Raw genomic sequence first — 13,086 nt, 5'->3', positions numbered from 1 at the left:
CTGCAGATTTGAACACTCAGGCCATGACTCCACTGTCAAAAGAGAGAAGTTGAAATTTATTCTCACAAATGACTACCAAACCACCAGATGCACTCAGGCTGCACAAGGGTACACATGGTCTTCAGTAAAAGTTTCATTTCCAGTATAAAACACTAAAGCCATTTTTAAACAAAACCTACAGGTAAAGAGCAAATATCACATCTTAACAAAAAGGATTTATTCTGACAAAACAAAATGTACAATGTTTCCCAAATGACAGAGTGTTTTCAAGACTCTCTGAAGTCTGCAGGTCCATTGAGTAACTTGATCACTTCTCAGCCTGAAGCTTGATCAAGCTACTTTTTGCCAGACTTCTTTATTCCACCACTGGCTGCCAAAAGAAACAACATAGCTGGTTAGGTGACTGTGTCAGAGCTTAGCTACAAATACAGTTGCTCATAAAGCTGAATCCCCCAATAGATAGCCTGCACAGCCCAAGTCCTCACTGGTGAATTGTTTCTGCATGTGTGACTACTCCTGTGTGGTTCTGATCTCACACACCTTACTGTGAACAGTGATTTATTTAACATTAGAAATTAAGTTTCTTCTAGAACCAAATATGCCCCATGATTCTGCAAGGGAACTAAAAATTCCAAGAGTTACTTTGTTTCTCCATTGGTTTTTTTATACAGCAGGAGCACAGCCTGGTCAAATCAAAACCAAGGCTAAGGGAATAAAAGCAGTTATCCCTATACCAAAGACCCCAGCTGGGATCAAAGCTCTACAGAAACAGGTACTGGAATTTCTTTGTTCTATATCATCTGTACCTGCCATCAGCTTACTTATCTCTGTCAAATAACCCAGAGGTACCTGCCTTTTTATGTTTGTCAAGCAAAAACATTAAATTTTTGAAGCCAGCAACACCCCCATTTCTCCTGCCAGGATGGCACCTCACTTACCCAGGGGCCCTTTCCCAGCAGCTTTTGCTTTCATCTCCTCAAGTTTCTTTTGCTCTTCCTTTTGTTTTTGTTTGAATGCCAGATCCGTCTAAAGGAAAGAATAGCAGCATTTTTTAATCTCTTCCCCAGAAATTTTCAAAAACAACCGAGAAGCAATGAAAAACAAATGTAATATTCCAGCAGCAACAAACACCTGATTGGACTGAGACATGTTGAATAGTGCTAAATATGCAGAACATTGCAGAAACTACCACCAAGGTTTTTTGCTGTACCACAAACTAACCTTTAATTCTGTATGTTTGGTCTTTCTAGAATTATTTCCCATGGTATAATCTCATTCTGAGATTTTGATTCCTCTGACTGACAGATGTCTGCACTAACACCATTATTAACATGCCCTCAGCGACACACGAAGCCCAGCAAACAGGCACCAATAAGAACATTTAGACTATAAAGAATGTAAATAAAGTAAGGCTGCTTTCACCTGTAAAAAAGCATAATCCTCCCATGCATACATCATTTTTGCTGGGTTTAATAAATTTGTATTAATTCCAAGAAATCTAATGAGAGTGCTGGCAAATTATACAGGCACAGCAGATATTGAGCCCCCTTGCTGGATGAGCCTCCAAATCCAGAAGTCAGACATACTCTGTCCCTTAGATACACATTCTTCAGACACTAAGGCTGAAAAGGACCCAGATTTTTAACTTGGCACTCATGACTTTGGGTAACTGAACTGAGGACCTTGACAAGTGAAATTCCACAGATTCTTCACCAATCCAGTCTATGGCTCACCTTCACAACTGCAAAGCTTTCCTTTTCTTTCAGTTAAAGCCTCCCTTGCTGTAATGTAACCATATTACTTCCCCTACCTACCCCTCACAGAATAGAATATTCTGTTTCTCTCTGCAGGTTTGCCTGTCTCCTGTAGGCTAATGTGTCTCTCTCAGTAAATCAATCCCTCACATTTATCCACTTCTGTGGGTTTTTCTCTTGCAATGTGCTGCTCCCAAGTGCTCACAGTATTGCAGAGCTGAGACAAAAAAAAATATTACATCATTTGACATACAAATGTTTTTAACTTAGATCCTCGTAAGCACTTTATTAGTTATACCATTTCTCGAACAATAAAGCTTATTTTAAAAGCTATGATTTTTTTCCTTTTTCAAAGAGATACTATATTTGCCTTTTTCCAAACAGTGGCACCTCATCCATCATGCACTATTGTCAGAAATAGCAGCTGACTTCCATACTTAAATATAAGGGATCAGAGTATCTCTAACACGCAATGAACTAGTATTTAATTTATCCAAACAACACAATAATCCTAGGCTCCTGGGACCCCACTGATTGATGGACTTCAGATCGCAGTCGGATGCTCTGGCAAGGGCATTCCAAGCTCCTCCGCAGCCAGCACTGCTGCATCCACCAGCGTGGTGGAACTCCGGCGGGATGGCGTCATGGAATCAGAGAAACACAGAATGCTTGGGCTTGGAAGGGACCTCAAAGATCATCTCGTTCCAAAGCTCTGCCATGGGCAGAGATACCTTCCATAAACCCAGATTACTCCAAATTTCGTCCAACCCGGCCTTGGACACCTCCAGGGATGGAGCAGCCACAGCTTCTCTGGGCAACCTGTGCCAGGGAGGGACTGACCATCCTCACAGGCGAGAATATCTTCCTAATGTCTACTCCAAACCGCCTCTCTTTCACTCTGAGCCCATTCCCTCTCGTCCTGTCGCTACCTGCTCCTGTAAATGCCAGCAGGAACCCGCGGGCAGCCGGGCCCGCCGGCTCCCTCCCGGCCGGGGCTGCGCCCCCGGGGCTCTCCCGCCGCCCTACCTCATCCAGGTCCTTCGTCTGCTTCTTCGGCTGCTTCAGCGGCTTCTTCTTGCCGCCTGCAAAGAAAGAGGAGACAGTGAGGGCCGGGCGGGGCAGGCCGGGCGGCACCGGCGGCCCCGGGCGCGGCCTTACCCTCCCGGCCCGACATGGCTCCGCTCGCTCCGCCCGCCGCCGCCGCTTCCGCCGCCGCTTCCGCCGCCGCCGCTTCCGCCGCCGGCCGGGGCAGGTACGGGGCGGCGGGGCCGGGCCGGGCCGGGAGGGCAGCGGCGGCTCGGCCGGGGCGGTGCAAGGGCCCCGGGCAGGGCAGGAAGGGGTCGGTCGGTCGTGAGGAAGGAGCTGCGGGATGTGGGTGCGCGGTGGCGCCGCGGGAGTGCCGGGCTGCGCTCGGCCGCGGCACGGGAGCGCTGCGGAAGGCGGGACCGTGGAACCGAGCCCCGCTCGCCACCGGCGCTGTGTGCGCGGCAGCTTTTGCCAGTGTTTGTCAGTGCTGCAGGCAGAGGAAATGCTTCTTGCGAGGGAGGCAAGAGAGGAACCAGGCACGTCTCAGATTAAGCTTTCACAACTTTCTTGTGTCCTCTGAGCTCGGGCTGAGATCACGTTCATCACAGTCCGTGCCTGTCTGCATAGACATTCTTCTTCAAATCTCAACTTTCTCTTTCTTTTTCTTCTATACTCCAGTAGTCTGAATATTTGGCTAAACTCTTCAGGTAGTAATGCAATTAAGGGAGGGGAATTTTGCGGCAAAATTGAGCTGATGTTTATTGTGGCCTGCGATGTAGAGTAGGTGTTCAACACTGCTGTTAACAGCCGGTGTGTGAGTGATGCTGGCAGCAGAGAGAACTTCCTTCATTTCCGTGTTCTTGTGGGTTTGATCTTCCGTGTTGTTAAGTGCGTAAAACAACTGTGAAAGATTTTCATAATGCTACTTGGTGTTATTATTAGTTGTTAGAACTAGTCAGCAGGGAATGAACCTGTGGTGGTCAGAATTTTCCAGCTGGTACCAATACTTTTTTGTGGAGATGCCTGTATTAACCACCTAAAATTAACAAGGAAAGCTGGCATATAATATAATATAATATAATATAATATAATATAATATAATATAATATAATATAATATAATATAATATAATATAATATAATATAATATAATATAATATAATATAATATAGCAGCTATCAAGTGTTCTCAGTAATTCATGATTTCATATTATATTAGTCAAACCTAATATAGTCATACTCAAATTTCATATAAAGCCTGACTGAAAAGTTTTCCTGTTTCCAGTTTTTAAAGGAATGTGCCTCAGTAGAACTCTAAGATCATATTTAAAATCAGTAGACAATAAACCATAACTAGCAGCCTGCTTTGGCAGGGTAAGCAAGAACTTTAAGCTCATTTTAAAGTGCAGCCCTGTTCATTCACTGCTTGAGATTTTTCTATTCTTGTGGCTTGTCCTGGTTTGTTATTTTGTAGGCAGTCTCATGGGTATACCTGTGTTCAGTTCAGCACTTCTGGGTTTTCCCTCTGTCCTTTGTGTTTCTGTCTTTGCATCCTTCAACGCTTCCTGTATCCGTGCAATGTAAGATAAAGACAATGATCAAGCCACATTTCTTTTTTTATCAAGATTTTGTTGTCTGCCTTTTTTCCATTTCTGTTCTTTTGCAGAACTGTGAGTACCTGAGGCACAAACCACCTCGTGCAATCACTACTCTGCTGAAGCACTAAATTTCTCTGAAGTTGCTCCTGCTGTTACTGGCTCTGCACATGATCGCTGTTCACGCCGTGGGTGAATTAGTAATCAAGAAGCATGAAGCATGGTGGGAGTACTTCCTAACAGAAAATCAGGAATCTGTGGCACAATTGCACTTTGTTGAGAATTGTGGAAAGCTCTCTAGGTAAGCAGTGGTGTAAAAGTAGCAATGGGTTAGCCATTCTTGAATTGATTAGTTTTGGCACACGTGTAGTTGAAGAGCTATGAATCAACCATACTTTAATAACTTCTCTTCTTCTTCCTTGTAGCACTTTTATTTAGTGATTAAATTCAAGACATGGGGCCTATGAAATACAAATCAAGTGTGTCCTCAGTGTCCTGTGGTCTGCAGTATCACCATTCATTGATGAAGTGGAGTCCAAAAGTGAATTTACACGTGGTGAGGACTTACTGCCCATCAGCGCCCAAGAGGCCTGAAGCCAAGTCTGCAGTGGAAATGGCCATGGGTCTCCTTCAACGGATCACAGAGTCAGGGACTGCCATGGGAAAAAACTCCCTCCAAAAAGTGTCTGCAACATGCAGGAATTGGTGGGACAGATACGAAGAATTTGTTGGAATCAATGAAGTTCGAGAGGCTCAGGGAAAAGTGACAGAGGTAAACATGGAGATAATGTGAAATTTTTAAAATTATGAGTAGAGCTATATGAAGCAAAAACAACATAAAAGGTTGTCCAAGGAGAATTATGTCTTTTTCTGCTTTGGCTGTCTGTGTGGTACTGTGGATGTGTTCTAGGCTATGCATGTAGTAAATAGAGCTTATCCCCTAAATTGAAATGGAGCGTGGTTTATTTTGTTGGTGGTTTTTGTCCTCCCCCTACAAAAAAAAAAACATTGTATAATTAGCAACTTAGGTCTGGATGATAATAGGTCTCTAAAATAAGTGCTCTTTCTTCTCAGGCAGAAAATGTCTTTATGATAGCTCGAGGGATAGTACGAGAGGCTCGTGAAAATGTAGAAGCTCAACAGATTAAACTGAAGGAAATTCGGGATCGCTTAGACAGGGTCTCTCGGGATGACACCCAGTATTTAGAGCTGGCTACTCTGGAACACAGGTTGCTGCAGGTAATTTGTGGTACTTAAACATTGGTGAATATGTTGAAAATTTGTGAAATTTTTGAAAATTGATTGTCTTCGTAGATGCAGTTCAGTTCTGAAATAAGTGATCAGAGTTAATTTCTTAGGGCACTTGTTTTATTTAGTTGTTATTAATGGTTTGATCCCCTGTGCAAATTTTATATGTTAATGCTAAAGTAGAGTAGTAAATTTGGAGAATCAAACTGAAGATAATGAACCTAGAAAATTAATTGTTGTAGTGGTGACCTGTACATGAGTAGTTAAGAAAAAGCTGCCATTCAACGAATTAACTCTCCATGGGATGGGAGAAGCTCCTTTCTGGTTAATCCAGTGAAATTCACTTAGCTGCTCAGCTGCCTTCTGCTGATGTCTGGGGAAGTCAGCAGGGCTGAAACAGTTAACATTATGTGGAGTGAAAGACCTTGCTCACTCATATCCATTTTCTATCATCTCGTGGCAGATTCTCGTGTACAGGATCTTCAGCTGTGATTCCTGATAACCTTTTCCATTTCTCAGACTTAAAATGATGTCTCATTAACTTAAGTAGGATTAATAAAGAAAATCCCACATTCAAGCAAAAATTTCTGAAACTTGTAATAGATGTTCCCAATTTCCATTCCTTCACCTGCACTGGGGTTTGGGGGTTGATTTGGGATTTTTTCCTTTAGTATAGACTTTATAGTTTCATATTGTACCTTCTCTTTTCATCACTATTTCTTGCAGGAAGAGAAGAGGTATCGAGCTGCATATTTAAATGCAGAAGAATCTGAGAGAGAGAAATTCTCTCTCTTCTCTGCAGCTGTCAGGGAGAGCCATGAGAAGGAGCGCACAAGAGCTGAAAAAACGAAGAACTGGTCTATTATTGGCTCTGTACTGGGAGCCATTATAGGTGTTCTTGGTTCCACCTATGTCAATCGAGTAAGGCTGCAAGAATTGAAAGTCTTGGTGCTTGAAGCACAGAAGGGCCCAGTAAATTTACAAGAAGCTATCAAGGAACAGGCCTCCAGCCATTACTTGCAGCAGAAAGATCTCAGTGATGTCATAGAAGACCTAAAAAATGTGCTGCAAACAACAGCATCAAGGGGAACGAAAGAAGGGGCTTTGTTAACTAGAGAAACCAGGAATGACTCCATAAAAATAGATTCTCTTTTAATGCCTTTAAATGAACAGCTGAACTACATTAAACAAGTCAGTTCATGCCTAGGGAGTTTACAGCAGCAGTTTAACAGTCTGCAGGAAAGTATCACACAGGTGCTGTCTGAGCTGCAGAGTGTCAAACTCGCCATCCAGTCCCGACCTACAGAAAGAGTGATGCCAAGGCCTTCAGGGGAGGGCAAGGGCCAGGCTGCTGCTGTGAGAGATGTGATTTTGGAATTGTGTGACACTGAGCGGAGACTGGAAACACAGATCAAGAGAAGTTCCATTTACAGCACTGCACTGACATGTGCTATGTTTGCCATTACTCTGCCTGTGCTCTATATCATACTGAAAGGGAACTGATCCCTAATTAATTGCCATGACTTATTAGATTAATAAAGGTAAACTTGCACTCTAAGTACCTAGAGTACAAGTCCAAATAAAGCTGCTGTAGTGTTTCTCATTATGTCTTCTCTTGTATATTTGAAAAACTTGAACAGTCTTAATCCATTTCTCTGTTACACTGCTTTTTAACAAGCAAAGGAAATGCCAGAGTTTGATCTGTTAGTTTCATTCAGTTTCATTCTTACTGTCTAGTCTTGTATATCAAGACAGCACCCAAAATGCCCCTCTTGGCCCCAGATTGCATCTGCAAGGCCCAAAATGGCCCCCTTCAGACCCCAAGTTGTACCCCTGGTTGTTCCCAGTGCCCCACATCACCCCACAGTGGTCCCAGTTGTTCCCATCAGGCTCTAACTCACTTCAGTAGTCCAGGACAGGCCCTGTAGTGTAACCAGGTACATAACAGATCCCTGTACCCAGCCCCAAGCCACTCCACAGGCCCCAGCCACCTTCCATACCCCTGAAATTCTGGGGTTCAGATACATTTTACTGGGACAGACAGGTTTTGGGGCCTGATCCATGAACTGATTTTCCTCCATTCCCACTGTTCCCCTCTCCCCCAGGTGTGGGCACAAGGAGGAGTCTTCTTCCAGTTGCACAGTGCCAGGACTGAGCTGAGGTGATCCCCCCACAAATCCCACATCCCCTCAGAGCCATCAGTGTTCCCCTGTCACTTTCTTCTCAGGACACCATGAAGTTCTATTACATCTTCACCACCCCATACTGTGGCCACTACCAGAGGAAGTGACAGAACCTCGAGATGGACATGATAGAACTGATAAAATACACAGTGATTTTTCACTCTCGAGCTGGATTTGTGATTTCCTGTTCCAATTATTCCTGTGCTCTGTCATTGATCTAAATGCCTCATGTATAATTCTTTATATTTTGCTCTTTATTTCTTCATAGTTTTGCCATTTTCATTCACAAATCATGAGGAGTTACCTTAATGAACAGCCAGATGATGAATCTAAAATGCATTCAAGCTACACGTGGTAACCATTTCCTAGCATGGTTTGTCATGAAGTATCCAAAACATTTCTGAAGCTTCAGCTCTTTGTTATGGAAATCTGCATGTCCTTCAAGGCTTGCAGGCAGGGAAAGAGGCAAGGGGTTCAGATAGAGAGCTGTATTAAGTATATTGGTGTTTATTCTGACAATATAAGCCAATTATGCTTTCTCTACAGACTCCTTAACCCGTCATTCCCAAGGTATTTTGCAGTTTTAGTAATGATCTATGGAGCAATCTCTTTCTTATCCTTGCTAATATCTCATTAGAACTTTCTCCAGGTTTGTTGTTTTGGGGTTTGTTCCTAATTTTGTCCTCCTGGAAATTGAAATGCTACTCTGGAGCAGGTGCTTTTAAGCCAGTACATCAGCAGTAAAACGCAAACTACTCCAAAATAATATTTGGAAAGAAGTGAAAGGTCCAGCTGTCTGTGTTCCCTGGAAGGATGAAAATTGGCTGATTGAGGCAAAACACTTGCCTGAACAGCTAAACATCAGTATCTGTGTGTGGCCTCACACAAGGTTTCTGGTATGGCTCAGATAAGGAACAGTTTTTTCCCTGTGATGGCAGCAGATAGGCAAATCCAACGTGGAGCTCCTGCTTCACCAGCACTTTTGTGGGACCTTTGCAGACAAAGGAGCAGCATGCTCACTTCATGTTGTAATGCTTTTGTGTAAGCAACTCACCTGTCTGGTACACACTGTCCTCCTGTTTTCAGAGAGTTTGAGGTTTTGATTATCAGCTCCTAAGACTGCAAAATCTTTGGGACAGGGACATATGTGGCACCAACTTCATTTGGTATCACTGGGTGTTAATGACAGAATAAAGAAACGATGTTAGGAATGATCTTTGATGATTCACCACCTGTAAGAGAGATGAAAGTGCAAAAAGTGGTTTTGGGAAGTGCCACTGCTGATTTATGCATTGATTATTTGGAGTGTGAAGTGAATAACAAGCATTTGTCAGGGAAGCAATTAGATCTGCTTGGCTTCAGAACTGGGATAAAAATTCCCATACACTTAGCTGTATCAAGAAGTGTGCATACAGATCAATAGAATTTTCCAAATCTTTAACATTTCATTTTATCATTTCACAAATATTTATTATGGGTTATATTTCTTGCAGGAGCTTGATGAAAATCAGGAAAAAAAATGTGTAGTTAAAGGGGAAGGACTAGTACAATGGTTCTGTTTGTAATTTGCCACACTAGCCACTGAGAATTTTATTCTGGTTTGGGGTTTTTTTCAGTTTAACTACATAAAGTTTACCTCTCTTACTATAACTGGCTGAATTTGTTATTTGACTTCACTGAACATTGGATTATATGTATCAGCATGGTTTTTAAATGCTGAAGGTTAGGCAGCTAAACTTGAAAATCAGGCAGCACTCACTGAATTGTACTCTGGCATCAAAAACAAGCAGAGGTCTGAGGCTAAACTTGTATATAAGTTATAAATGAGGGTACAAAACCAAGGGCTGTTTATTGATCTAAAGAGATCTGCTTTTTACCCATTTAGAGAGAGTAATATGATAGTCTGTAGCTTTAACTCTATGTCCTGGGTTGGTGTTTTGTCTGCTCCTCTCCCGCTCCCACACCTCGCTGTCTGCATGGAGCTGCCGCCGGTGCCCTTTCTTCCCCCTGGGGGGGGTGGTGCCCCGGGCTGGGCTTGCTTGGCTTGCGCTGCTGCTGCTGCTGCTGCTGCTTGCTGCTGCTTGCTGCTACCCCAGCCCAGCTGCTTTTGCCCTATTGCTTCTGCCCCGCTGCTGCTGCTGCTGCCCCGGCTCTGCCCTGGCTGCTGCTGCCTTCCCCTTCCCCCTTCTCTCCTTCAGCTCCAAGATCTGTACCGGCTCCGGACGGGACCTGAGCATCAGAGACTGCCTCCGGAGCCTGCCCAAGAAGCTTCTCGCCCTTCCCAGCAGCGACCGTCTCTCACTTCGGTGAAAACAGTTCTTTTGTCATCTGGGATTGTACTTTCCTGTTGCTGGGAAGTGTTTTTTTCTTGTGTTTGTTAATAAACAAGTTTTTTCCACTTTTCCCCCCGAGTAAAATTCTCTCCGAGCCCAGTGGGGGGGGGAGGAATTGTGAGGGGGGTTTAGTCTGGGGGGCTCCTTTGGAGGCTTTTCCCCAGTTTTGTCCTAAACTTGGACACTCTATGTAGAGTTACAGGAAGAAAAAGTCAGTCAAGGACTGTATGAACAGCCAATGAACAGCAGCAAACAAATCTGTGATAAGTGATTGTTTGAAATAACATCTGAAGTTTGAGAAGAGCAGGAAGGTGTATTTATCAAGATAAAAATAACTGAATCTTGTCCTTTTTAGGGACGTTCCAAGACTCAGGCACAGATCCTGTGTGTAGCTGGCAGAGCTCTGTGTTACAAGTAATTAATGTGGCTCGCTTAGTTCTGCTCTTCCCTGCTAAATCCTCCTATGTGAAGTGACAGCAGAATAATTTCAATTAGGACAAAACCCTTATAATTAACTGTGACTATATAATAATTAGGAGAGAAGATTTGTGTATTCCCTCAATCCTGGATTAATCATCACTCCATTGTGGCAATGATCTAAATGTGGAGCTTGGCTCTGCGCTGTATGTGCACCCCAAAGCCAGAAGGTGTGGCTGCAGCAGTGGCAGCTCTACCTGAGCTGGCTGAAGGCAATATCCAGGAAGGTGCTATAACATGGACTACATGTATAATCTGTTTAGTACTTTGTGCTAAGCCCTTGTCATGGTAACATGGGCAGCAAATACATGAGTTTGAACAAAACCAGAACAGCTGTACAGGGGGTGTTTACCTGGGCACTCACCTCAGTTCAGGTACATTTGCAGCAGTGATTTACACAAGCACATGACATCTCAGTGCATGTTTCCTGATGATTCAGCCAGGACTAAGAGAATATTTGGTGCCTGTGCTCTTCAGGTCTATTCTAGTAAAAGGGAAAAAAAAAAAACCACAAAAAAAAAAAAAAAAAAACCAAAAAAAAAAAAACCAACCTCCATTCTGTTGTTCTGTTACATACCTTTGGGTTATTAAAAAGGTTTATAATAGATAGTTGAGTTTCACTTTTGGAATGAGGTCTCTCAGCAGATCCTTTCTTCAACGAATAATTTCTGCTTGCTAAGACCTTTTGAGACTTGAATTCTTACTTTGTGAGCAAAGACCTCTCTAGGCAGGATGGCTCAGCCCTGCACCCCAAATGCTCCGAGGGGGATGGTGGTTGCAAAACCATGTCCAGGACTGGTGAGGCCAGGAACTGTGTGGGCCAGGGGAAGCCAGTGCTCATTCAGATTAGTTCTTCTGTCTGGCAAGACACAGAAGCTGAGCTAGAGAGACCCTGGTAAGAGCAACAGGAAACCCTTTGATAGATATTAACTATAGAAAAATGGGTGTCAGTGGCCTGAGCTTGGCCCATGCTAAGCTATTTTGAGTTCTTACTGCTCCTTGATAAACCACCAGTAACTCAAAAGCAAACAGCTTGTGGCTATGGAAATAACTTTGAATGAGGTCACAGCAGACTTCTAACAGTAGGTGCATTCTGAAGAGAAAAGTTGCCCTTCCTTCCACTCATGAGAGAACTAGAAAATGTTGCTTAAGAAGACAGGAAAAAAGCATTTAGATTTAGTGTCACAATCAGGATATATATTCATTTATTAATACTTGGGTTTTGAATGTTTCAACATTCTAGGACCCTGGTCGGAAGTTGCAGGTGCTCCTGTTGATTTCTTTGCATCTCTTTGTTTGGAAAAGAGAATTCCTTTCACACCATACCTTCTATAAACATGTATTTTCCTCTTGTGGAGCATAGGAGTGGTAGAGATGCCCTGTTTATCTCAGAAACAGGTTTGAGATTTGCTGTAGGAATAGGAAAAGGCAGACAATGCTGGTTTTGTCCAAAATATATTTAGAACTGTATTTTGTTGCCAGATTTTTGCTAGCAAGTTACATTGATGGCATCACTCATAAAGCACAGAGAAGTGAGATTTCTGGTGCTTGGCAGTTGGATAATCTGAGAAGGTCTGTGCTTAAACACTCCAAGATAAAGGGATTGCCACAAGCATCCCAAGCTTGTTTTGCTGTGTTCTGCAGGGAGAAAAGCAAACCTATGCAAATAGGTGTGTTCTCAGTCTCTTGCTCTACCCCTGCAGGTTCTGGGGTGTTGGCTATTTTTTATACCCAAAATCAGATCTTTGAACATCAACAGACTGCTGCCAGCAGATCTGCAGGTGCCCAAATGGCCCTAACAAAGACCCTAATGCTGTTTCTAAATGTTCTGACAACTGAAAGCTTGAAAGAAATGGAGTCAGATATGAAGTAGGGTAGATGTAGTTAAGCTTCTGTTGGTCACTCAATTACTGGTCTAAATATACTTTATTCCCAGAAGCTATAGACAGTATTCACATATCCCTTGTGACTTTCTTAACCCGTCTCATCCTCTGCTTAGAGGGGAGGAAGAGTGAGAAGGAAATCAAAAGGAGCATAAGCAGCTGCTAGCCTTGTGATTATCATAATAGTTACATAAGAAACTTAGCTAACCTGCTTAGAACCAGACATTAACAAGGGTTTTTACAGAAAAGGATCCTTTAGGGATTTAAATATACTAAAAACAACACAACAAAACAAACCTTCTGAACAAATGGAAATCAAAAATTGTTTTCATTTGTTCCTCAAGATGTTTGTTCTTTGTGTGACACAATTTTCAGCTGTATAATATTTGAGAATTAGATTTTTCTCTAGGGTTTGATTGATTTGTTTGGGCTTTTTAAGAACTGCAAAATTTTTGTGCAGATTGATAAAAACTCTCCCCAGAAGGAGGAATGGTTAATCCCACAGTGGTTTTATAACACCCTTGTCACTCAGAAGGGCTGTAAGAGGGGTGGGAGGGAGGCACTGTAACATCCCTAAAGTGCACAGGAG

General features: G+C 43.0%; 1 protein-coding gene and 1 long non-coding RNA gene across 3 annotated transcripts; one reads left to right on the top strand and one right to left on the bottom strand.

Annotated features, from left to right (window-relative positions):
- Positions 1-35: 35 nt before the first annotated feature.
- Positions 36-2,972, bottom strand: LOC130258328 (uncharacterized). The gene is made up of 4 exons (XR_008841480.1): positions 2,913-2,972; positions 2,781-2,836; positions 939-1,026; positions 36-370 (listed from the first exon to the last, which is right to left on the bottom strand). It is a non-coding gene; the product is annotated as an uncharacterized LOC130258328 (long non-coding RNA).
- On the top strand, positions 2,965-7,210 carry CCDC51 (coiled-coil domain containing 51). 2 transcript variants are annotated; one of them, XM_056501597.1, is made up of 5 exons: positions 2,965-3,006; positions 4,445-4,674; positions 4,799-5,145; positions 5,448-5,612; positions 6,348-7,210. In XM_056501597.1, exons 3-5 carry the CDS (start codon positions 4,828-4,830, stop codon positions 7,122-7,124), a joined length of 1,260 nt encoding a protein of 419 aa, XP_056357572.1. In that variant the 5' UTR covers positions 2,965-3,006; positions 4,445-4,674; positions 4,799-4,827; the 3' UTR covers positions 7,125-7,210. The 2 variants fall into 2 exon arrangements, with proteins under 2 accessions (XP_056357572.1, XP_056357571.1); XM_056501596.1 differs by lacking the exon at positions 2,965-3,006 and adding an exon at positions 3,037-3,316.
- The last annotated feature ends 5,876 nt before the right edge of the window (positions 7,211-13,086 follow it).

Source organism: Oenanthe melanoleuca, chromosome 12 (genome assembly GCF_029582105.1).
Source record: "Oenanthe melanoleuca isolate GR-GAL-2019-014 chromosome 12, OMel1.0, whole genome shotgun sequence".
Taxonomy (NCBI): Eukaryota; Metazoa; Chordata; class Aves; order Passeriformes; family Muscicapidae; genus Oenanthe; species Oenanthe melanoleuca.
This window is presented reverse-complemented; position numbering and strand designations above follow the sequence as displayed.

Excerpts from the sequence above, each read along its gene's own strand:
- CCDC51 (XM_056501597.1), top strand. The coding sequence starts at position 4,828 with ATGGGGCCTATGAAATACAAATCAAGTGTGTCCTCAGTGTCCTGTGGT. Across the intron at positions 5,146-5,447 it reads CTCAGGGAAAAGTGACAGAG|GCAGAAAATGTCTTTATGAT; the intron begins GTAAACATGGAG and ends CTTTCTTCTCAG. Across the intron at positions 5,613-6,347 it reads TGGAACACAGGTTGCTGCAG|GAAGAGAAGAGGTATCGAGC; the intron begins GTAATTTGTGGT and ends TATTTCTTGCAG.